General features: G+C 45.6%; 1 protein-coding gene across 2 annotated transcripts in view; it reads left to right on the top strand.

The window, feature by feature from the left end:
• The first annotated feature begins 726 nt into the window (after window positions 1–726).
• The window catches only part of CDC42BPB (CDC42 binding protein kinase beta), a 98,222-nt gene continuing 72,644 nt past the window's right edge, over window positions 727–26,304 (top strand). For both annotated transcript variants that reach the window (XR_009732231.1, XM_061395413.1), the window contains exon 1: window positions 727–997. Coding sequence is in view for 1 of the 2 variants with exons in the window: in XM_061395413.1 (XP_061251397.1) it covers window positions 823–997 (175 nt within the window). In the remaining variant the exon portion in view is untranslated. The remainder of the gene's footprint in view (window positions 998–26,304) is intronic.

Raw genomic sequence — 26,304 nt, 5'->3', positions numbered from 1 at the left:
GCCTCGGGGGCCCCTCCTGGAGCCGCGGCGCGCGCGCGCGCGGCGGGAGCGCGGGCCCCGCACACAGGCGCCGGATCCCGCACCACGCGCTGGCGCGCGCCGCCCGGCCACCCCCTGCGCGCGTGCCGGCCCCGCAATCTCGGCGGCTCGCTGGCCGCTCGCTCGGCCCGCCCCCACCAGGCGGTGCTGCCCTCCAACCCCGCCCGTCCGGCCTTCCCAGCATCCCGGCCCCGCTACGGCAAGCGGCGAGGTCCGGCCCCGCCGGGAGCCGGGAGCCGGGAGAGCGGGGCGGGGCGGCGCGCTGAGGTCAGCGCGGCGGCGGCGGCCGGCCCCGCCGTGGTTGGCTGCGCCCGAGCTGGCCGCGCCCTGGTTGGCTGCGGGCCGCGGGGCTGGGCCGCCAGGTCGGGGCCTGGGGTCGAGGCTCGGGCGCCGGCCGGGCTTTGCGCAGTAGTGCTGGCCTCCGCGCTGCTCCGGGCCGACGGCGAGCTGCGGCGGCGGGCGGCGGGGAGGGCGCGGCCGCGGGTGGGGCCGCGGGGCGCGCGGCGGGGGCGAGGCGAGCGGCGCCGGGCGGGGCGGGCGGCGGCGGCGAGGGGAGGGGAGCGGCCCATGGACCCGCGGGGCCCGGCGCCCCAGACGCTGCGCCGCCGGGTCCTAGCCCAGGAGGTCGGCCTAGGCCGGGGCGCGACGACGCGGACGGGGCCGCGGCGAGGCGCCGCGGCTGCCGGGGCTCGCGGCCGCCGGGCCCCCGCGGGCGCGCCCTGACGGACCGGCCGAGCGGGCCGGCAAGAGGCCCGGCGTGTTGGGAGCGGGCCGCGCGGCACCATGTCGGCCAAGGTGCGGCTCAAGAAGCTGGAGCAGCTGCTCCTGGACGGGCCCTGGCGCAACGAGAGCGCCCTGAGCGTGGAGACGCTGCTCGACGTGCTCGTCTGCCTGTACACCGAGTGCAGCCACTCGGCCCTGCGCCGCGACAAGTACGTGGCCGAGTTCCTCGAGTGGGGTAAGTGACCGGCGGCCCTGCGACCCCTGCCCGGACGCGCCCTCCCGGTCCACGGGCGGCCGCCCGTCCCGCCTCGTCACCGCTCCCAGGCCCGCCCGGCCGCTGCTCGCGCCCTTGGCGGCTCTCGGCCCGTCCCTGCCCTCCTCCCCGGCCTTCGCACGTCCGCGCTGGGCCGTCCCGCCCCCTCATCCTGCCCCTCGGAGCCACATCCTCCGTTCCCACCCCCGCCCCCACCGCCCCGCCGGGCCCGCGCCCCGGCCGCTTCCTAGATCCACCCTCCACGAGCCTGGATATCGTTTCCTGCAGCCCTCCCCGGGATATCCGTCCCCGGCCCCCGCCTTTGGGGTCCCGAGTCCGCGTCGAGTTATTCGCTCCCCTCACGCCACTCGCCCTCCTGGGTCGTATGGGCAGCGGCGCGTGCCTTCTGCATCCGCCTCCCCACCCCCGCGCGTCTCCTGGGAGCCCCTCCTAGGTGACAGCCTGTCCGCATCCCTTGGTGTCCAGGGCCTGAACATCCATTTCACTGTACCACCTCCAAGGGAATTTTAAAGTTGAAAGCCTTGTTTTGAAACGCCATGGGAGAGTCGGTTGATTTTTTTCATTGTAATTTTGCCAGACCCTGGTAATGCTTGGGGCGGGGAGGGCAGCTGGAACTGTTACTATGGAAGGCACTGTAAAACTTTCTTCACCAGACCTCTGCATGCTTTTTAATAATTGGTCAGCTAAATTATTATGTTCTACTAGGACAGAAATTTGATTAAGCTGTGTAATGGTTAGAACCCCAGAAACAACTAACGTGTAAAGCGACATCTTATCTTTCTCTCTCTCTAACTTGGGCGTCTTGTCAAGACCCTCAGCCTCGTTTAAAACTGCCTAGAAGGAAGATGACATGCTTCTGTTCAGGGTTCAGGTCAAAGCTATGAAAATCTTAGCCTTGGGTCGTTTGCCTCGTTGGGCTCAGACTGTGCCGTTTGGACCAGTAATTTCTAACCTTTGGGGCTGATAAAGCTGACTTTTTTACATAAAGAAATGAATGTGTTCTGTAGTTAGGACCCCTGGTCTGCCAAAATGGTAATTGGAATTTGGGATTTTGTTTACCAAATAAAACTTAAGTTGTTACATTTTTAGAGAGCTTTCTCTTCTTCCCTCTTTAGTGAAATTTTGAAATTTTTTGAGAGCAGCAGGAAAAGGAGGCCCACAGCCCCAGGACAGCCTGCTTGGCTTTGCTTTGGGCTTCGTTTTGGTGCTGACCACCCTTCCTGGTTACATACAGTATCAATAAAATGAAAGTACTATTCATTTTCTGGCGTCCTTCATTAGTGATGTGACCGCCAGTTGAATAATGAACTTGACTTCACAGTTGCTTTGAAAGTGAAGTCTTTGGGGCCTCTTACATCCCAGCCTTCTGAGGATCCTGTTTGCTCTTCCTTGCTGAGCATTTGATCTTGGAATCCAGACAGTTTCACAATCAGGTTCAACTCAGTGCTTGGCATGTGAGTCAATGTGTTACTGAAAGGAGGAAGCAGATGGAAGCTTGAGTTAGCAGGTGAGGTGTGGTCCCAAAATCCTCTGGCCTGGGAACCTGCAGTGCCTAGGAGGGGCTTCCTTATCCCGAAGGCTGAGCCAGTGGTTGCCGCGCAGCCCAGCCACTGTGAACTGGTGGGTTTCATTGGAGGAAGCTCTCAGCATGTGAGGAGGTCTTATTTTATGGGTTTGAATTTTCCCAAGTCTAAATAGAAGCTGTGTGGTGTAGTATAGAAATATTTTGACTCTTTGGAAATTATGATTACAAATAAATGACATTATCTCCTAAGAATTCGGTCTGCATTGAGCTTTAAATTACAGAGAAGAGGAATGGACTCTATTTTAGGTGGCATTTTTCATGGAATAGTAATATATTTAAGAAGCAGCATTTAATGTCATGTGTGTTAACATATGCACCATTGTAACTCCACAGTGTGTATCACTCGTTAGGATGTGGGCGGTCATTATTTAGTGTTGCTCGGAACGCCCAGTTATTGCGTTGGAAAGCAAAGAGTGGTCTTTCAAATGGAATTGTTTGTGGAGCATTATTAGGTACTCCGACTTCCTAGTGGAATTACTTCTACTCTACTCAAGAAACATATATATAGGCTGTCACCCTGCGAGTTGTTGATTTACACCTGCATGATGTTTGCGACCTCTACTGTATCGAGTGCTGACATGCAGAGGACCAACCTTGGTAGGTATCTGCTGACAGTTATGTAGAAGTCTGGAAGCTCAGTGAAGAAAAATACCCGATTCAGCCCAGATTTGAGAATTATTGGGGATTTTTGAGGAAATTTGGAAGGTATAAGTAATAAAGTTTTAAAAGAGAATTTTCTGCAGTGGTTGCATGGGACTAGACTCATCCTAGCCTTCACTGTAGGTTTTGCCTTTAATTTTCCCTTGATTATGTTTATAGTTTGATTAGTTTCCTCTATGAAATCCTGGACCTTAATTAAAAGTTGGAAGTACCCTGCTTTGCATGTGTATTTCTTTAAGCTATTTTTCAAATGCAAATTTGATACCGTTTGAAGCAGAGCATGTGAAACACTTTGAAATTTCCACAAGTAAACAGCGACAAATATGGACGACTAGATGAGGTGAAGTTGTCTTTCATCTTCGTTATATAAAAATACTTGTACATGTGTTAAAATTTTTTTCCCTGACTTAAAAAAATAATGCCGGCTATTATGTTTGGACAGAGCCGATGTTGGAAGTTCCGGCCGATTGGCGTTGGATGGACCATGGTGGTCCTCTGCCCCGGCCCCCATGTGGCTTGCAGACCAGGCCGGAGGCAGGCCTCAGCCTGGTTCCCCGATGCCCAGTCCAGGCCCTCTTCTCGCTCTGTGCCACCATACTTCCTCTGGAAGGGGTAGAATTCATCTCTGTAGCCCTCTGTTTAATTTCCTCATTGGTGATTTTTCTTATGAGTGAAGCATTACCTTGTCGGAGTTCTCTCTCATCTGTGTGAATTCCTGTAGCTTTTGGCATGGGGATGCTCAGCACCTAGTGTGAGTGGGATGTCTCTACCAAATTGAATGTGTTCAGGGCTTAACTGATGGTGCTAAATATCTCAACATACATTTTAATCTAAGTGGCTTCTCGAGATAGAATTTTTGCATGACATGGGAACACTTTATTTTTTAAAGTAACAGATATTGAGAAACATTTTTTGAGTAATAAGATGTAGCTTAGTAGAGGAATACTGGGATTGTGTAATAAAAATTAGGTTAACACAATTTGGATTGTAAATAGCTATTTGAAGTACAGAGCGATATTGACTAGGCACTGTGACGGAACAGCTGAAACCGTTAAACATTAACCAGCCAGCCTTACCTTTTCTCTCTTGAAACCTCCTCCACTGACAGTTGGACTTTAGCAGTGTCTCTGTTAAGTCTAGACCTGCGGTAAATGAAACTGGAGTTGGAGTGAGTTGCCCTCACTTGAAGATACCACTGCCTGAAAGAGCTTAGGAGGTGTGGTGCATTGCTCTTCAATTGCAAATGCACGTAAGGCAGAAACTCCCAACACAGTGCAGTGTGGACGGGAGCCCCCTGCTGTGGCCTACAGCAGTGGCCTTGCCCTACCTGCTGCTGTAGCACCTGCTGCCCTTGAAGTCTCGTCCTGTCTGTGCTGACGTCAGTGATGCCGGATAAACATGCGAGCAAACAGGACTGTTAATTCCAAACTATATTAAGTACAACAAAACTGTTAGACTCTTTTCTTGGTAAAGAGGCAAAACGTATTTTTTTGAGAGTAATAAAGTGAAAGGATCATGCTGGAAGAAACCAAATACATATTTTTACCCTTTTTTTCCCCCATCAAAAAGGTGATAAAATGCAAGTAAAGAAGATTTTGAAAGAATTAAAAAGACAAAATTCCCTGTAATTCCCTCACCCCAGCCCCCATAATATGACATCTTTTAGTCCCTGTCCTGAATTTGATTCTTAAGTTCCAAATGACAGTATGTTAGTGTTACCTGAAATTTGTGTGAGAAGCTCTCTTGCTAATGAAAATGCATGAGAGGAAAATACACTTTCCTTAGATTTAAAATCATAAGTATTTGGGGACTTCCCTGGAGGTCCAGTGGTTAAGACTCAACCTTCCATTGCAGGGGACGGAGTTCCACCCCTGGTTTCGGAACTGAAGTCCCATGGACCTTGAGGGTGTGGCCAAAATTTTTTTTTTTTAATTAATAAAATCATGAGTGTTTGGCCAACATAAACTTTGTATGGTAATTTTTGAAGGGTTTATTTAGGTTTAAAATCTATTGGAGAAATTTTATTAAGTCAATAGAAGCTAAGTCACTTCAGTCGTGTCCGACTCTGTGACCCCATAGATGGCAGCCCACCAGACTCCCCCGTCCCTGGGATTCTCCAGGCAAGAACACTGGAGTGGGTTGCCATTTCCTTCTCCAATGCATGAAAGTGAAGTCGCTCAGTTGTGTCCGACTCTTAGTGACCCCATGGACTGCAGCCTACCAGGCTTCTCCATCCATGGGATTTTCCAGGCAAGAGTACTGGAGTGGGGTGCCATTGCCTTCTCCTTATTAAGTCAATAAGACAGATACTATGTATGAGATGAGGGTCACACGTGATTTTAAATGTGTTTCATATTAGGTATTTGGTCAGTGTTATTAAGTGGTAGGTAACTGCCAACAAAATTGTTTTCAGATTAAAACTTTGTGAAAAGGATCAGTATGTAATATAATAGGAGACTTTGGATACTTTGTTATCTTTAGGAAAGAATTAGAGATTTGAAGAAAAATTTGAATTAGAGATTTGAAGAAAAATTTGAATTAATATAATTTCTTTTTTTAATATAAATTTATTTATTTTCATTGGAGGCTAACTGCTTTTACTGGAGCATCTTTGAAGACATATGAGATTTACTCTTCTAAGGGCACCACTGACATTACTGATGTGATGATGCTTCCTGTCGCTTCCAAGCTATGGGTTTGAAAACTGTTGGGAATTTGAGAGATGGCATGGTCTGTCCACCACCCACATCTCCCCTCTCTGTTGGGTAAACCAGGCTCTGGACTTTTCCCTTGAACATTTCTGAGCAGCTCGCCCTCCAGCCAGGGTTTCTCTCCTGCATGGGCTCCTGGTCAGCCGTGGGTTGCCTTGCAGGCACCTGCTATGTAATATCTCTGTTTTATTTTAACCTTTTTTTTCCCTTCATTCCCATCCTCACTGGCCTAGCTGAAGGTCTTAAGACCTAAATGAAAGCCTTTCTCCCTTGAAGATTTCAGTATCTCTGCTTGATTAGTCTTCAACACTGCCTTGCATTTCATCCCTCGCCTTTTCAAAACTTCTGCTATAACTGTGGATTCTGTTGCCTTGAGAAAAATCAGATCTGAAATCTGCAGTCCAACGTTGGAATTTAAAATTGAACTAAAGGGGACTTCCCTGGTCGTCCAGAGATTAAGAATCCACTTTGCAACGCCAAGGCCTTTGCGTTCTATCCCTGCTCAGGGAACCGAGATCCCTCATGTTGTGGGGTGGCTTAGCCTGTGGGCCATAACTGCTGAGCCTGCACACCCCAACCCAGAGCCCGGGAGCCGCAGCAGAATATCCTGCAGACTCAACGACGACCCTGCGTGTTGCAGCTAATACCTGCTGCAGCCACACACACAAAAATGGATGAATGAACATTACTCTTTCAAAGTAAATAAATAAAATTGACCTGAGAGACTTCCCTGGTCCAGTGATGAAGACACTGCACTCCCAGAGCAGGGCATGGGTTCCATTCCTGGTCGAGAAGCCAAGATCCCGCACACCGCACAGCACAACAGAAAAAGAAGAGAGAAGAATAAAGACCTAAAGAGATACAGCTAATCCTAGTTTTAGACGTTGAGATGAACGGCACATCTGACCATACCCTGTGGAGTGATTTTCTTTAAATGTAATTTTACTTTTATCAAAGTAATACATTTACTCAGTTTTAAAAGTGAAGTAGTTCTACAGAGTTAGGATGAAAGACAAAAGTCTCTTTACCAGCCGGCCTGCTCTGGGTTCTCACTTCTCAGAAGCAACCAGTTTTAACCATTCTATTTCTCCTTATAATCAACTGTCTTAGGCTGCCAGTGACAGAGAACCAGATAACAGTGACCTAAACAAAATCAGGGCTTCCCTGATGGCTCAGTTGGTAAAGAATCCACCTGCAATGCAGGAGACCCCGGTTTGATTCCTGGGTTGGGAAGATCCGCTGGAGAAGGGATAGGCTACCCACTCCAGTATTCTTGGGCTTCCCTTGTGTCTCAGCTGGTAAGGAATCCACCCCGCAATGCGGGAGACCTGGGTTTGATCCCTGGGTTGGGAACATGCCCTGGAGAAGGGAAAGGCTACCCACCCCAGTATTCTGGCCTGGAGAATTCCATGGACTGAATAGTCCATGGAGTTGCAAAGAGTTGGACATGACTGAGCAAGTTTCACTTCACTTCAAACAAAATCAAGGTTGATTTGCCTTTCATGCGGCTTGTGAGCAGTCCATGGCTGGTTTGACAGCCTCATTCCAAGAAGTCTTCAGGGACCTGCCCTTTCCTGCTCAGTCCACTGTCTGGTCTGAGGGTGACCCTCCGACCTACATTCCACGCAGAGGGTGAAGGTGTTATTAGGTCAGGCAGAGGGTGAAGGTGTTATTAGGTGGATGGGGGAAGAGCCTTGGATGCTAATGGTGGGGGTTGTTGAGTCGCTAAGTCGTTTCCGACTCTTTGCAACCCCATGGACTGCCGTACACCAGGCTTCCCTGTCCCTCACTATCTCCTGGTTTTTGCCCAAGTTCATGTCCATCGAGTCGGTGATGCCATCCAACCATCTCATCCTCTCTTGTCCCCTTCTCCTCCTGCCCTCTTTCCCAGCATCAGGGTCTTTTCCGGTGAGTCAGCTCTTCGAATCAGATGGCTGAAGTATTGAAGCTTCAGCATCAGTCCTTCCAGTGAGTTTTCAGGGTTGATTTTCTTTAGGATTGACTGGTTTGATCTTGCTGTCCAAGGGACTCTGAAAAGTCTTCTTTAGCACCACAATTTGGAAGCATCAGATCTTTGGCAGTGATGGTTACTTATTTAGCAATTCCTGCCTCAAATTTCATGCGTCTCTGTAGCATGCTTATGTTGCTTATTTCTGATTTTCCATTTCATATGCTATCTGTTAACTTCTCCTGTGGAAGAGAAGGCCATAGAATTTTAGGTGTCTCCTCCCCTGCATTGCCGAGACACACAGACCCTTCCTTCCTCTTTGTTTTTCCAAATCTGGCTAGATAATAATTACTGTTTAAATTGATATTCAGTGTTTGTTACCATTGGGTAAACATCTTAATGGCTAAGCCACATAGGATGCAGTTAATTCCTAGTCTACTAAGACAAGGAATTATTTTTGTGTTAATTGGGATGAATTACTTTTTCTCTCCCTTAGTGTGGATGCAAATGTATAGTCATGAATTCAGTGCAGGTTTTAACTAGAACTCCCCAGAGCAGTCAGCCACCTCAAGTGATCTCTCACTTTTCAGCCCTTGGAGAGCCTTTCATTTTCCTGTTCCACTTGAGGCTGTGTCTTCTCTAGGCCTGCTGCTTCGCTGCCATCTTGGGGTTTCTCTTCATTCTTTATGGGACTTCTTTCTGTGCCTCTCCTCTGTTGAATGGGAATTCCAGGACCCCATGTCTTATGTTAGGAGGAAAAGGGGACGACAGCGGATGAGATGGCTGGATGGCATCACCGACTCGATGGACATGGGTTTGGGTGAATTCTGGGAGTTGGTGATGGACAGGGAGGCCTGGCGTGCTGCAATTCATGGGGTCGAAAAGAGTCGGACACGACTGAGCAACTGAACTGAACTGAACTGAATGTCTTATGTTGTGGTGGCTTCCCTGGAAAGAGTCCATCAGAGAGAAATTTTTTGGAGAACTAAACTGTCTGAAGATGCCTTTTCTTCCTTTGTATTTGAATGGCAGTTTACCTGCATACTGAATTCTAGGTTAAAAGTCATTTTCCCGCAGAACTTTGAAGGCCTGACTCAGATGTCTGCTGGCTCTTGTTACAAGGGGAGGCCTGAGACCGTTGTGATCCCCACGCCTTGGTGAGATTTGTTCATCCCTAGTGTTCCTTGGGGGTCTTTCTGGGGGGGCTGGGCCACTTGGGTCCTTCAGCTCTCTAAAACTTTCCTGTATTCTCTATGAGCTCTGATTTCTTCATTCTAGCCTTTTTGATCGCCTGTTACTCATATGTCAGATCTTCTGAGTTTTCTGTTAATTTCCTTTCTCCTACTTTTTTCTAGCTGTTGACCTTTTATCCTTCTTTTTCTGGGAGAGAGCTTCGACTTTATCTTCTAGTCCTTACATTGCAGTTTTATTTCTGCCATCATCATATCTTTCATTTCTAAGTGTTTTTGTCCCTAGTATTCCTTTTTATAACATCTTGTTTCTGTTTCATGAAGGCAGTCATCTTAAAAACCATTTCTCTTTGTTGTTCATTCGCTAGGTTGTGTCTGACTCTTTGCAAGCCCATGGCCTGCAGCATGCTAGGCCTCCCTGTCCTTCAGTATCTCCCAGAGTTTGCTCAGACTCATGTCCATTGTATCAGTGATGCCATCCAACCCTCTCATCCTCTGTCGTCCCCTTCTCTTCCTGTCTTCAATCTTTCCCAGCATCAGGGTCTTTTCTAATGAGTCAGTTCTTTCCATCAGGTGACCAAAGTATTGCAGCTTCAGCTTCAGCAGCAGTCCTTACAGTGAATATTCAGGACTGATTTCCTTGGGGATTGACTGGTTTGATCTCCTTGCTGTCCAAGGGACTCGCAAGAGTCTTCTTCAGCACCCCAGTTCAAAAACATCAATTCTTCGGCACCCAGCTTTCTTTATAGTCCAACTCTCACATCCTTATACGACTACTGGAAAAATCACAGCTTTAACTAGATGGACCTTTGTCGGCAAAGTGGTATCTCTACTTTTTAATATGCTGTCTAGGTTGGTCATAGCTATTCTTCCAAGGAGCAGGCATCTTTTAATTTTGTGGCTGCAGTCACCATCCACGGTGAATTTGGAGCCCAAGAAAATAAAGTCTGTCCCTGTTTCCATTGTTCCCCCATCTGTTTGCCTTGAAGTGATGGGACCGGATGCCATGATACTCGTTTTTTTAATGTTGAGTTTTAAGTCAGCTTTTTCATTCTTTTCCTTTCATCAAGAGGCTCTTTAGTTTCTCTTCACTTTCTGCTGTTAAAGTGATGTCATCTGCATATCTGAGGATGTTGACATCTATCCTGGCAGTCTTGATTCCAACTTGAGATTCATCCAGCCCAGCGTTTCGCATGATGTGCTCTGCATGTGCACACACTTGAGTTATGTAGATGTTTCCTTTTGTTCCCTGCGTTGTCTCTCTTTCTTCTGAGTCCTTTTTATCCGGTTTCCTACTTTGGTCTTTGTCTTTGATGTCAGAAGCTCTTCAAATGCCTGGTGATTATTGGCTGTCTTCCACAATTATGAGCGGACTGATTGGAAACTCTCTGTGCATAAACTGTAAATGTGAGCCTCACCATTAGGAAATGGGACGGGGACCTGGCCCATCTGAGGGGCACTAGCAGAGTTGCTAGAGTAGTTCCTTCTCTGGGCCTGTCGGTTTTCCCAGAGCAGGGCTTCTGGTCTCCAGCCTGGATGGTGGCGAGTGTGGTACAGGCCCAGCTGCCAGCATTCTGGGAAAGTAGGGCGAGCTGGGGATGGGGGGCAATAGGTTGGGGGTGGGAGATATCTGGAGTGTAACTGCTCCTCCTGCAGACTGACCGCCCGTTCTGTGCCCTGTCGCTTACTGTTTGTGTGTTCAGTCACTCAGCCCTGTTTGACCCACTGTAGCCCGCGAGGCTCCTCTGTCCATGGAATTCTCCAGGTAAGAATACTGGAGTGGGTAGCCATTGCCTTCCCCAGGGGATCTTCCCCATCCAGGAATTGAACCCACGTCTCCGGTGTCTCCTGAGTCGGCAGGGGGGTTCTTCACCGCTGTGCTGCCTGGTGACACTCATCTCTGTTTAGTCTGCAAAATACTGGTGCTGTGGGTGATTGCTGTTTCTTACCCCTCCTTCACATGGTTAACTTCCACTTTTCTATCTTTGCTGAATTAGATGCTGCTTGTCCATTTCTTCTGTGCAAAACTGTGTTGACTTTTCTAGTCTTCTAGAAAAGTTACGTCATCTTCTGTCATTTTTTCAGCAAGTACTCTTTAGGACTTAAGGAGTGCCCAGGCACCGCAGTGATGAACAGAATTCCTGTTCTCTGCAGCCCATGTTATCCTTGAGGCCACGTCCCATTGTAATCCATGTGATCACTTTAGTCGGGCTTCCAGATGGTGCAGAGATACGGCTGTTCTGTACACTAGAGGTAACTGAAAGGTACCCTGGTTTTCATCTCTAAATGAAGTCAGGGTGTATAGTTTCCATTTTAGTTTTATTGGCCAGATTGTGTTTCTGGTACATTGACTCATTTATTAGAAAGCTTCCCCTCTAAGTAGAAGGGAGAAATGCAAATATGGGAGGGCAACATTTTTTTCCGGTAATTGCACAGCATTGGAAGAAAAAGAAAGGAGAAAGAGTAAAACGATGTGAAGACAGGGGACTTGGATGTTTTGAAAGCTGGAAAGTGGCTGGAGGGACGCTGGGGCGGCGCCCTGGGTGGGCTGGGGCCGAGGCAGGGGTGGTGTCTGAATTGGCCGCTTGTGCCTCAGGGACCCTGTGTGTGAACTTGATCTTTCTTGAAGTGATACAGACTGGTTCTGTTTAACTCCAAGGCTTTTGGTACGTAGGAAGAAATCACTAATTTAAAACAAAAAATAGAATAAATGCTCTTGCCAGTCATGATTTTCTAAAACCATAAATAAATGAAATCCAAAGGTAGACAGGCCTCCCTTAACCATGACACCCAAACTGCATTTTAAGACTGTTGTTCTCTTGTGCTTTACTCATTCATATGAAATAATTCATTTGAAAACACTGAGTTACTCTCTTTCTTTGTTTAAAAAATTTAAATTAGGGGGCCAAATTAATTTTTTAACTTACTATTTTTAAGGTGAAATAGCATTTGTATTGATTCTTTGTTGAGAAAGGTGTTGATTTTATAATTAATGGGTTTGCAGCAATTCTTAAAAAAATAATTTTGCAGCTCAGATTTGTTTCTTTTTAAACTCTATTTGAAGTCAGATTGTTGAAACATCTTTAAGTATATTAACAAATCATCTTTCAGATGAAGCTGGGAGAATGCTGATGAAGTATTGCTTTCAAATATGTAGGATATGTTGTCTAATTGGCAGCAGATTGGGAAATTATTGAGAATGCTCTATGCCAGTTTCACCAATTAAGCTGTCAAGGGTAGCATTTATATTAGACTGTATTAGGACATAAAAAATGTTCTCAAAACGTCAGGCATTATTGTGGTTTTATGTAATCAAAGTGATAAGCCTGGATAAATTTTCTTCTACAAATATATAATTTTTTTTTAAAAAAGCAAGATTTGTGTTCATGAAGAAGTTTTGATAATCCTTGTGAAATGATATGTTAAGGTTACTGAACAGAAACAAGAAGTCTGTCGACGATATGAAGCTTGAATTGAACTGTACAGCTAACTGATTATTTTAGTGAAAAGAAGATTTCTCTGCCATTTACAGTTACCAAATGATTTCTTTTGTTTGTAACAGTTTTATTGAGATACAATCCACATGCAAATTACCTATTTAAATTGTAGAGTTCAGTAGTTTTAGTATTTCACAGAATTGGGTAGCTATCTCTGTTATTTATTTCCAAATATTTTCATCACCTTAAAAAGAAATCCTAAACCCTTTAGCTATCAGTCCTAACTCCTCCTTTCTCTCACCACCCCCAGGCAGCCACACATCTAGTTTTATTACATATTTGCACATTCTGGCCATTTCCTACAAATGGAGTCATTCAATACGTGGTGTTTTGTGATGGCATTCTTTTCACTTAGTGTAGTGTTTTCAAGGGTATATCTGTGTTTGGTTCCTTTTTATTGCCGAATAATGTTCCGTCGTATGGCTGTGCACATTTTGCTTGCGCATTCATTCCTCAGTTGATGGGCGTTTGGGCTCTTTCTACCTTGGAGCTGTTGTGAATAACGCTGCCGTGCACGTTAACGCGCCAGTTTTTACGCGACACGTTTTCCTTTCCCTTGAGTGTGTGTCTGGAAGTGGAGTTGATAGGTCCTCTGGTAAGACTATGCTTAGCACTTTGAAGACCTGCGGGTGGATTTCCACAACAGCTGTCCCAGTTCACATTCTCACCGGCAGCTTCTCCTCATCCTCACAGACGCTTGTCGTTATTCGTCTTTCTCCTTCTAGCCATCCTGGTGTGTGTGTGAAGTGGTGTTTCATTGTGGTTTTGTTTTGCTTTTTGCCTAAAGGCCAGTGATGTGGAGTATCTTGGATATTGTTTTGTTACTGGCCATTTGTATATGTTCTTTGGAGAAATGTCTGTTCCGTTCCTTTGCTCATTATTTAATGGTGTTGTCTGTTTTGTAAGTTATGTACCTTCTGGATACAGATCCTACATCAGACGTGATTGGCAGATATTTCCTCCTGTAGGTTGTCATTTCACTTTCTTACAGGTTTCCTCTGAGGCCCAAGTTACTAATTTTGATGAAATCCTATTTAACTTTTGCTGTGTTTGGTGTCATATCTAAGAATCCGTTGCTAAATCCAAGGTCACAAGGATTTTATACCTGTGTTTTCTTCTAAGAATTTCATAGTTTTATAGTTTTAGCTTTCACATTTAGGTGTTTAATCTGTTTCAATTTTTTTCTTAGAAATAAGGTGTGAGATGGGAAGTTCTAATTCATTCTTTTTCATGTAGCTGTCCTGATCTCCCAGCAGCATTTGTTGAAGAGACTTTTTTTTCCCCCATTGAATAGTGTTGGCCCCCTTGACCATAAATGTGTGGTCTTATTTCTGGGCTCTTAGTTCTGTTCTGTTGATGTATATGCCTGTCTTTGTACAATATACTACCACACTCTCATGATTACTGTTGCTTTCTGCTAAGTGTTGGAATCAGGGAGTTTGAGTTCTCCAACTTTGTTCTTTTTTAAGAGTGTTTCACTATTCTGGGTTCCTTGACTTTCCATATGCATTTTAGGATCAGTGTGTCAGTTTCTATAAGGAAGCCATCTGGCATTTTGAGAGGGATCACGTTGAATCTCTAGATCACTTTGGGGAGTATTGCCGTCTTATAGTATTAGCTTTTCCTGTGCATGAACATGACATGACTTTCCGATTAATTACATCTCCAAATTGAAATGTGTATATATATATATATTTTTTTGTAGTTTTCAGAGTTTAACTTTTTTTTACTTTTTTATTGTGGTAAAATATATATGATACAAAATTTGCCTTTTTAAGTGTTCATTTAGTTGCATTAATTTCATTTTGCAATGCAACATGTAAGATTTGTACTTATTTTGTTAAATTATTCCCAAATGTCTTTTTAAAAATTCTATTATAAGCAGAATTGTTTTCTTAATTGCATTTTTGGATTGTTTGTTGTAAATTTATATAAGTACAATTAAAAAAAAAGTGATTCTGTATACTGCAAAATTGCTTAACTTTTTTTATTAGTTCTAGTGGATTTTTTAGTATTTTTATATACAAATTCATGTCACCTGTGAATACAGGTTGTTTTATTCCTTCCTTTCCAAAAGTTTGGGTGCCCTTTGCTTATTTTTGTTGCCTATTTGTCCTGACTAAAACCTCTAGGACAGTGTGGAATAGAAGTGGCAAGCATGGGCATGCTTATTCCACCATTAAGTATGCTTTTTTCTGTGTTTGATAAAAGTCAGCTATGAAGCCAGCTGGGCTTGCTTTGTGATCAGTCTTTTGATTACTAACTCCGTCTCTGTACTTTTAGATCTGTTCACGTTTTCTGTTCCTTCTTGAGTCAGTTGGTAGGTTTTGTCTTTTTAGGAATCTGTTCGTTTCGTTCACGTAGTTTGTTGGCATACAGTTGTTCGTCGTATTTCTTAATCCTTTTATCTCTGTAAGATCTGCAGGAATGTCCCTCTTTCAGTTTTAGACATTTGAGTCTCTTTTTTATTTTTTAAAAAAGATTAAAATGGCAACTTTTATGTTATATATCTTTTACCCTAACAAAAAGTAATTGCAAGTAAAAGTAATTGAAATCCATCCATGTTATTGAGTGTAAGTAACAACAGCTAGTTCTTTCTGGTTGCTGTATTCCACTGAATTCCTTCCCCACAGTTTATCCATGCATTCACGGTACATCTCAGCTATCCAGCTTGGGGCTATTAATGAAGAGTGATACTCCCAGAAATTGTTTTGGCTTTTAAAATTCTCCAGAGAGAATGAATGATTTTTCTAAATCCACTGCCTGTTTCCCTTAATGTTGAATTCTGTTATTGTTTGTGGAGGGTGGACACAGACGGTTCAAGTCACAGTTCTTTGTCATTTAGGATTGTCCTTTGTACCGAGTATTAAAAATGTCAGCACCTGTATCACAGAAATTGTATTTGGCCAGTACAGTTTTTATTTTAATAGTGTTAAAATTATAAAAAATAACGCATGCTCATGCTTTTAGTGAATTCAAGCAGTATAAACGGTATGTCACAGTAAAGAGTCTTCTTCCCTCCAGTTGTGTTACAAATGTTTTAACTTCTTTTTAGATTTCAGAGCATAATCTAGAGTTTCCATTAAAATTAAATATTGACTTGAAAGGTTTTTTTTAACATCAAATTTGTTTATATTTATTTAAAATTTTTCATAAGAAATTAATGTTGGAATATGGCTTCCCTTGTAGCTCAGCTGGTAAAGAATCCACCTGCAATGTGGGAGACCTGGGTTTGATCCCTGGGTTGGGAAGATCCCCTAGAGAAGGGAAAGGCTACCCACTCCAGTATTCTGGCCTGGAGAATTCCATGGACTGTATGTAGTCCATGGGGTCGCAAAGAACTGGACATGACTGAGCGACTTTCACTTTCACCAATTTTATGTTGTCAGAGTTTATAGCATTTATGTTATGTTGTGACTTAGAGAAGTCTTTTTTGTTTTGTCTAAGTTGGTTGTACGATTTGGAAACTAATAAATAGAATTTAAAATATGCAATGGCACCCCACTCCAGTACTCTTCCCTAGAAAATCCCATGGACGGAGGGCCTGGTGGGCTGCAGTCCATGGGGTCGCTAAGAGTCGGACACGTCTGAGCGACTTCACTTCCACTTTTCACTTTCACGCATCGGAGAAGGAAATGGCAACCCACTCCAGTGTTCTTGCCTGGAGAATCCCAGGAACGGGGGAGCCTCATGGGCTGCGGTCTATGGGGTCGCACAGAGTCAGACATGACTGAAGCGACTTAGCAGCATAGGTATGTAACTGTTATCCACTGTAAAACCCAGCTGTGTGACTGGACCCAGAGAGAAGGCACCCGTCCTGTGTCTTGAGCGGGAGAGTCATCTAGGTGCTGGTGTTGAAGAGTCCCTGGACTTCCTTCCTAACTTCCTTTGCTGCTTCTGGGTCATACACAGCTGCCTCTGTTTCTTATGCTCACGTCACTTTCTTGGATTCTTTCATTTTGATGATTGGCTAGAGCCTTTTCCTGGTGGACTAATGCTGAGTTGCTTCAGTCGTGTCCGACTCTTTGTGACCCCATGGACCGTACGTAGTGTGCCAGGTTCCTCTGACCATGGCATTCTCCAGGCAAGAATACTGGAGTGGGTTGCCATTTCCTCCTCCAGGGGATCTTCCCCACCCAGGGATCGAACCCACATTCTCTTAGTTCTCCTGCATTGGCAGGCGGATTCTTCACCACTAGCGCCACCTGGGAAGCCTTTCATGGTTGTGGGGGGGAGGGGGAGATATGTATATGTTACACATACACACACACATAAGTGTATATAGCATTTCCCCCCATGTAGGATCACGGGTGGTGATCTTTCCAAGTTACTGCATTTCTAAAAATGTCTTCCCTTACCCTCATTTTAGTGGTGTGTGTTTGACTGAGAATGGAACGCTGGGGTCAGAATGTCTCCCTCTTGGAGAAGACACTGCTCTATGATTGTGGTGAGGTGCGGGGTGGTAGGAGGCTAGAATCTCTCCTCTTAGAATATTAATCAGATTTTTTTTTTTTTTTTTTTGGCTGCACTGGGTCTTTGTTGCTGCAGGCGGGCTTTCTCTAGTGAATGGGGGCTACTCTCTAGTTGCGGGCTTCTCTTGGGTTGTAGAGTGTGGGTTCTAGGTGCATGGGCTTCAGCAGTTGTGCATGGGCTCTAGAGTGCAGGCTCAGTAATCCCGGCCCATGGGTTTAGTTGCTCCACGCATGTGAAATCTTCCCAGGCCAGGGATTGAACTCATGTCCCCTGCATTGACAGGCATATTCTTAGCCACTGGACCACCAGGGAAGTCCATTGATTAGAATTTTTTAAAGTTTTCTTCTTCCCGATTTATCTGTTTTCTCTGGAGTCAGTTCTTTGTTCACCTTGGAACTTTTCCTCTTAATGATTTTCCTTCAATTACTGATAATCCTTGGTTGTTCTTTTTGCCTGTAGTATTTAGAAAGCTTCCCTAAAAATAATAGAGAATTACTAGTTGTCCCTGTTGAGGGGTGATGTTTTTGAGTACTTCTAGATCCTTAGTCCATCAGGTTTGATAGTTTTTCTTCTCTGATAGCATTTTTGTAACAACTCTAGTTTGTAATGTAGATAAAACTTCATAAGAATAAAAAAAAAATTCATGCCATTCTTAATGTCCATTTCGCAGTACCACGCGTGTATCTTATGACTTATTTTTTTCCCTACTATAGGAATTATTTTGGATTGTATTGTAAGTTTAATGATGCTTAAAATATTACATTTATTATCTGAGAAAAATATCTGGCAATAAAATGAATTTTAAATGTTTTTTAAAATGAAGTTTGGAGTGGAGAAATTTAACTGTTTTCCCCACTTTTCCCATAGCATTCTCATTTCTCCACAGTGAAGGGGATCCTTAGGTAAATATTGAGCAGTCAGAGCATCACCTGGCCCTTCTGAAAGTGGAGTCTAGAAGACTCAGTGCTCAGCTAGCATCAGTCAGGTCAGGGGAGAGATTTGTTACACCGAATACTGAAGCTGTTAGTCATGGCAGCTTTTCAGAGTTCGTATGAAATGTTTACCAGCTCATAAAACTGTTTTATGACCCAGAAGGAATTCCAGCAATAAAGCAAACGAACTCATAACAAATAACCTGAGCATGTAGTTGATTTTCATGCCCAGATACGCTTCCAGTGAGGAAAACTCCTGTGTGGTTTGTGACAAGAGAAGAGCTCTGGTGATCTGGATTCATTCTGTTTGGAATTCAATTGGTTTGAGTATTTGTAAAAGGAAACTAATTTTTCAAAAACTTGTAACCTAATATCCCTTGTCATGCCTTCAACTGTCCTCCATTTAGATATGAAATAGTCAAGGACACCATGTTTGAAAACGTCGTTGTTCCTTTTTGGAGGGGCTTGAATTTTTCATATATTGATACTCTGTTTTTATAATTAGTGTTCATAAAAGTGATAGCTATTAATTATAATTCCATTTAAAGTTTTTATTATAGGGACTTCCCTGGTGGTACAGTGGATAAGAATCCACCTGCCAATGCAGGAGCCACAGGTTCTGTCCCTGGTTCGGGAAGATCCCACCCGCCATGGGGCAACCAAGCCCATGTGACGCAGCTGTTGAGCATGTGCTGTAGAACCCTTGCTCCGCGACAGAAGCCACCACAGTGAGAAGCCTGTGCGGCACCAGGAAGAGTAGCCCCCGCTCACCATAACTGGAGAAAGCCTTGCACAGCAACAAATACCCAGTGCAACCAAAAAAAAAATTATTATAGGAATCTTGAACATGTTAAAAAGTAGATCAGATCAGATCAGTCGCTCAGTCGTGTCTGACTCTTTGCGACCCCATGAATTGCAGCACGCCAGGCCTCCCTGTCCATCACCAACTCCCGGAGTTCACTCAGACTCACGTCCATCGAGTCAGTGATGCCATCCAGCCATCTCATCCTCTGTCGTCCCCTTCTCCTCCTGCCCCCAAGCCTTCCCAGCATCAGTCTTTTCCAATGAGTCAACTCTTTGCATGAGGTGGTCAGAGTATCGGAGTTTCAGCTTTAGCATCATTCCTTCCAAAGAAATCCCAGGGCTGATCTCCTTCAGAATGGACTGGTTGGATCTCCTTGCAGTCCAAGGGACTCTCAAGAGTCTTCTCCAACACCACAGTTCAAAAGCATCAATTCTTTGGCGCCCAGCCTTCTTCACAGTCCAACTCTCATATCCATACATGACCACAGGAAAAACCATAGCCTTGACTACACAGACCTTTGTTGGCAAAGTAATGTCTCTGCTTTTGAATATGCTATCTAGGTTGGTCATAACTTTTCTTCCAAGGAGTAAGCGTCTTTTAATTTCATGGCTGCAGTCATCATCTGCAGTGATTTTGGAGCCCAGAAAAATAAAGTCTGCCACTGTTTTCACTGTTTCCCCATCTATTTCCCATGAAGAGATGGGATCAGATGTCATGATCTTCTTTTTCTGAATGTTGAGCTTTAAGCCAACTTTTCACTCTCCACTTTCACTTTCATCAAGAGGCTTTTGAGTTCCTCCTCACTTTCTGCCATAAGGGTGGTGTCATCTGCATATCTGAGGTGATTGATATTTCTCCCGGCAATCTTGATTCCAGCTTGTGTTTCTTCCAGTCCAGCGTTTCTCATGATGTACTCTGCATAGAAGTTAAAAAGTAGAGATAGTTGACTAATGAACCCTTTGTTTCAGTCACTCCCTTCAACAGTTGTTAAGTCACCCCGTCTCCATTTTGATACCCTTTTCCCCCAAAAAGAGTGATTTTGAGGCAAATCCTAGACATGTGTCACCTCATTTGTGAGTATTTCCCTGTGTGCCTCAGGAAGATTAGGCCTTAGCCATATACACATAACATAACACAGAAACGTAGTAGTGTCACGTCACTGAAAACATGACCATAAGTCCTCAGTACCATCAAGTACGCAGTCAGGGTTTAAATTTCTCCTTTTTTGCTGCTGTTTTCAGTTAATTTGTTCTGTAGCAGCCAAAACAAAGTCACTCGGGGCGTTTGGATTGCCCGCCTCCTGGTTCTCCTTTAATCTATAGGCCCCCTCTCTGTCTTCTCCCCGGTTGCAGTTTATTTGTTGAAGCAACCAGGCCACTTGTCTTGTTATACTCCTACCATTCGAATTTATTTCTAGCTGGACAAATTTGGCTTTTGGCAAATCATTTCTATACTATTGGCCCTGTATATTTTGTGGAAAATAGAGCTATTAGGGGACCAAACTGATGTAAAAAAATAAGATACTTCGTTTGAAATCCCCCTTTTGTGAGGAGTATTGCAGTCAGTACCTGACTTGGCCTAAGATCCTGAGTGTGGGCTGGGTGCCCGAGGGTGCTGTGCCAGAGGTCAGTGGTTGGCACTCTGGGTGGTGGTGCAGGGGCTTGGTGGGGGCTGGGGCAGTTATTGCCTCCCTTCCCCTCGGTCCCTATGGAGACGTGGAGGCACCAATTTGGCAGTGGGCACCTGCCTTTCTCTGGAGCCCACGTGTCTGATTTGCCCCTTCTGTCCCTTTGCCCCTCTCCCCCAATGAACACTGTGTGACTATTTGAAGAGTTGACTAGTGTCTAGCTGACATCCTTCCCCTTTCTCCACACTTCATATTGGATTGTTGCTAGAAATTTCTTAAAACTTTATGTTCTACTACTACTACTACTACTACTACTACTACTACTACTACTAAGTCGCTTCAGTCATGTCCAACTCTGTGCGACCCCATAGACGGCAGCCCACCAGGCTCCCCCGTCCCTGGGATTCTCCAGGCAAGAACACTGGAGTGGGTTGCCATTTCCTTCTCCAATGCATGAAAGTGAAAAGTGAAAGGGAAGTCGCTCAGTCGTATCCGACTTTTCCCGACCCCATGGACTGCAGCCTACCAGGCTCCTCCGCCCATGGGATTTTCCAGGCAAGAGTACTGGAGTGGGGTGCCACTGCCTTCTCTGTTTATGTTCTAATATTCCCTAATATGTCCCTGTTATATTAGAGGAATTAGCCTAGCCTAGCCTCTCTTCTGTATTTTGTACTTGATAGTTTTCCTTTGGTTTTTGTCAACACTTACTGGTGTTTTGTTCTTAGTTTTAATACTGCAAGTTGAAGTGGAGGGTGCCAGGGTCTGACGTTTCCCGTTCTGGCCCCTTCCTGTGCCGTATGCTCCCACTTCCTGTACCGAATGCTCCCACTTCCTGTGTCAGATGCCCCACTTCCTGTGGTGGGTTCCCCCAGTTCTGTGTCACATGCCTCGCTTCCTGTGGTGGGTTCCCCCACTTCCCATGGTGGGTTCCCGCACTTCCTGTGTCAGATGCCCTGCTTCCTGTGGTGGCTTCCCAACTTCCTGTATTAGATGCCCCACTTCCTGTGGTAGGTTCACCCACTTCCTGTGTCACATGCCCGCGCTTCCTGTGGTGTGTTCCTCCACTTCCTGTGTCACAATCCCCGCTTCCTGTGGTGGCGTCCCCACTTCCTGTGTCAGATGCCCCACTTCCTGTGGTAGGTTCCCCCACTTCCTGTGGTGGGTTCCCCCACTTCTGTGCCAGGTGTGCCCCGCTCCTTTTCCGTGCCGGATGGTGGGTAGGCTAGGCCCTGTCACCAGCTCCCTTAGCAGCTTTCTCCATCTGGAGGAGAGGCCTCGCTGAGGTGAGCTAGTCCCAGGGGAAGATGGAGTTTTGCTGGGTGGTGGGGAGCGGGGTGGCGGGGGTGACTGTAAGGTGCCAAAGAGGTTCGTGGAGGTACAGCCTGGGAGGCAGGGAAGGTGGGTCAGGGCAGACGGAGGAGCGAGAGCCGTCCTCACAGGGCGGCAGCCACTTTGGGAGCGGAAGGAGGTGTAGACAGGTCTGGAAGCCACTGCCTGCCTCAGGCCCCCGCGTGTGGCAGCCAGGCCAGCCCCAGGTCATCCCGCCTGCTGTCCCCCGGCAGTCGCTCCCTGAGGGGCCCTGGGGTGATGGGAGAGGAGGTGGCACCGCACACCCCCTCACCCGACTCCAGACTCCCCTCTGCCAGTTCTAACTGCCAGCCCGCTCACGCCAGTGTGGTCCCTCTCCTCGGGTCTGCACCTGGGGGTGCCCTCTCCGCCCGTCTTCCTCTCCGTCTTCCTCTAGGCTTCTGGAGGGCTGCGTGGGATGCAGGGCAGACCGGAGCCCAGCCGGAGGCGGCGGTAGACGGGGCTCGGGGTCCCTCTGTGCCGCCTGCCCACCCCGCCACTCAGCGTCCTGTGTCGGTCGGGTGCTCCATTCCCCGACCCGCTGCAGAGGTCCAGGGCCTCTGGGCGTGCGGGGGCTTGTCCCACGGGGAAGTCACCGTGACTCTCAGGCTCTCCTCTCACACTGGGGCTCGGATGGTCGGGGTCAGGATGGGACGAGTCCGTGAGGCCGGTTGGGAGGTTGAGCGTGTCATCTGCACCTCCCCATGGGGACTGGGATGGCGTCCTGAGACCAAGCCGCAGCGTGAGAAGCGAGAGGTGCGGTGTCGCTTCCCCCGGGTCCTTCGTGTCAGAAATTCCCGCGCTGCCCTTTCAGATGCTTGTTCAGCTTGGGTGACTGGCAGGGAGCTCTGAGAGACACCCTGGGCTCATAGCATCAGATATTTTTTTTAATACAAGACAGGTCTTACACGGAACATAACAGTTGTTTGCTGGAGACACTTTGGAATTAACATTGTGACTTCTCAGTTTTTAAAACATCTTAAGGTTTTGTCTTTTTACTCTGACTTCCGAAAAAGTGTTTCCTACTTGTCGGTGTCTGACAGTGGTGCTGTACCCTGCAGTGCATCCAGGTCTTACTTTTTCTTTAATCCAGCTCTGAGAAGTCAACAGGCCGGACAAATACTGTGCTCTGGAAATATTAGGACAGCCGGGCAGCTTCCTGCTGAGAACATTCAGGGGAAGAACTAAGTAGGAGTGTGTGTGCAAAGTCAGTTCACTCAATCACCAGACATCCTGGGAAAGCATGTTTCAAAACAACAACAAAAAATCGACTAACACTTGTAATATAAATCTTTCATTTTTAATGAAGGATTGTTTAAGAAGAAGGCTGTTTTTTGATTGGTTCTTAGAGCATGCAAATGTAGGCTGCACAAAGCTAAGTGTTCTTTTTTTGAAATGTTAAACATGTGCCCACCTTTCAGTAAAATTCTGTTGATTTATGGGAAGTTTTTGTCATTTGCTAATTTTCAGTGTGTCTCATCTCTGGCCGTCTAGTGGGAAGATGACCAGCTTACCAATGGCTGGATAAAACCAGAGTGACACTTTAAAAAGTCTTATGTACAGAACAGCTTTCTTCCTACATACTAACTCATTTATTTTGTGATGGTGAGCTAAAGATAAAAGACAAAGGAAGGCGTTTACACTCTTTCTCTACTTCGTGGCTTGATTATTTTCCTTTGTGTTTCATTCTCTTTATGCTGACATTTTTTTATTAAAAAATATCAAGCAGGGGGCTTGTTTGCTTATTTTTTAAAAAGTGCCTCAGATTTTTAAGGAATCTCCACACTGTTTTCCATAGTGGCTGTACTAGTTTGCATTCCCACCAACAGTGTAAGAGGGTTCCCTTTTCTCCACACCCTCTCCAGCATTTATTATTTGTAGACTTTTGGATCGCAGCCATTCTGACTGGCGTGAAATGGTACCTCATAGTGGTTTTGATTTGCATTTCTCTGATAATGAGTGATGTTGAACATCTTTTCATGTGTTTGTTAGCCATCTGTATGTCTTCTTTGGAGAAATGTCTATGTAGTTCTTTGGCCCATTTTTTGATTGGGTCATTTATTTTTCTGGAGTTGAGCTGTAGGAGTTGCTTGTATATTTTTGAGATTAGTTGTTTGTCCGTTGCTTCATTTGCTATTATTTTCTCCCATTCTGAAGGCTGCCTTTTCACCTTACTAATAGTTTCCTTTGTTGTGCAGAAGCTTTTAAGTTTAATTAGGTCCCATTTGTTTATTTTTGCTTTTATTTCCAATATTCTGGGAGGTGGGTCATAGAGGATCCTGCTGTGATGTATGTCGGAGAGTGTTTTGCCTATGTGCTCCTCTAGGAGTTTTATAGTTTCTGGTCTTAGGTTTGCCTTATGATCCAGAAATCCCACTGCTGGGCATACACACTGAGGAAACCAGAATCGAAAGAGACACGTGTACCCCAATGTTCATCGCAGCACTGTTTATAATAGCCAGGACATGGAAGCAACCTAGATGCCCATCAGCAGATGAATGGATAAGCAAGCTGTGGTACATATACACAATGGAGTATTACTCAGCCATTAAAAAGAATACATTTGAATCAGTTTTAATGAGATGGATGAAACTGGAACCTATTATACAGAGTGAAGTAAGCCAGAAAGAAAAACACCAGTATAGTATACTAACGCATATATATGGAATTTAGAAAGATGGTAACAATAACCCTGTGTACGAGACAGCAAAAGAGACACTGATGTATAGATCAGTCTTACGGACTCTGTGGGAGAGGGAGAGGGTGAGGAGATTTGGGAGAATGGCATTGAAACATGTATAATATCATGTATGAAACGAGTCGCCAGTCCAGGTTCGATGCACGATACTGGATGCTTGGGGCTGGTGCACTGGGACGACCCAGAGGTAGGGTATGGGGAGGGAGGAGGGAGGAGGGTTCAGGATGGGGAACACATGTATACCTGTGGCAGATTCATTTCGATATTTGGCAAAACTAATACAATATTGTAAAGTTAAAAAATAAAATAAAAATTAAAAAAAAATAAATAAAAAGTGCCTCAAATGCATAGGTTCATCGGATAATTCAGTGCAGATAGTGTGGCGTCCAGTCGTGGACACATCTAATTGTTGATGTTCAAATGAACAGCACTGAACATGAGTGAAGCTATTTTTGTCACATGTAAAATACAACTTTTCCTTAAACAAGCTTCTTAAAAAAAAAAAAACAAAATCACACAACTTGGTTCTTCTGTACATTCATGAGCATTTTGAAAATGCACGGTTTCCATCTTAACCTTGCAGGGCAAAGGTGTTGAAACTGCCTTGAGCACCCAGAAGCACAGGCCTGTGTGGGACTGAGGTGGGTGACAGCCGGTGAGAGGTCAAAGCCGCCGGGGCAGGCGGAGGGGCCGGCCGCTCCTCATTTCCCGCTGTGGGAAGGGAAGTGAGTTCGTTGCTCGGAGGGCTGCTTGCTTGGTTCTTCCTCTGGTTCAGAAGCAGTTGCCTTGAGAGTAGGTTAACGGCTGCAGTTGCTGGGCAAGTTACCATTGCTGTTTTGAATGTTTTTGTTCTTCATGTCTGGCCACGGGGGGCTTCAGGCTACCGTAATTTTGTCTCCTGAGATGTCTCACATAGGATTCGGTTCTGGAAGATGCATATAATTTTTGGTAAAAACACTTATTTTCCTTCCAGAGATAGTTATTCCTTGTGTAAAAATATACAAAACTAGTCACTAAGTGTGGTAAACAGCTTAAACGAATTTTGGATAAGAGAAGATTACCTGTGAAAAGATTTAACTTTTTTTTTTTTTTAACACCACAGTACTCCTTGCAACTCAGAGACTTTGTCAGATTGGACTTGGATCATTTAGTATTCAGCTCTGTACAGTTGTTATGAACACTGATGTTTAGGTGGAGAAAGTTTAGGAGCTTAAATAACATGTCCTGTTGGTCTCAGGACGTGTGCTAGAAATTTTTTTTTAGGACCGTGACATAAATTTGTTTTTCTGTTGTTTTCAGTTGTATGAGTTTAAGAATAAATAACACTCCTGTTAACCAAGAATTCCACACACTTGCGCCCAGACAGGAGAGTCCACGCCATATGCACAGATCAGCAGTACAGAGTATAAAGAGGGTTACACGGTGGTGTTGGGAAAGCCTTCTTGGAAGCAGTAGATTCTGCTTTATTCAGCCTGGGTCAGCGCTCAGGAGCTTTTCCTCAGGGCCGGGCAGGGAGTGGCCCTTAGCAGAGCAGAGCGGCGCAGGCAGTGCCGTGGGGCCGGGCGGGGCTTGATGCAGCAAGGCAGGTGGGGCCCAGGACACCTGCCTGGGCGTGGGCTCACCCTGGGAGGAGAGTCGAGGTGGGGGGGTACAGTGAGTCTTCTCTGGTGAGCCTGCGATCACACACGAGTATAGGGACCCGAGTCTGGAGACACTGAGCTCATGGTCTCCGTCCATGGCTCTCGTAATTCTCCTGATAATCCTCAGTCCTGCATTATCCCTAATTTGCCATTGA

The sequence above is a fragment of the Bos javanicus genome, chromosome 21 (genome assembly GCF_032452875.1).
Source record: "Bos javanicus breed banteng chromosome 21, ARS-OSU_banteng_1.0, whole genome shotgun sequence".
Lineage (NCBI taxonomy): Eukaryota > Metazoa > Chordata > Mammalia > Artiodactyla > Bovidae > Bos > Bos javanicus.
Note: the sequence above shows the minus strand (reverse complement) of the source record. Positions and strands in the feature narration are given on the sequence as shown.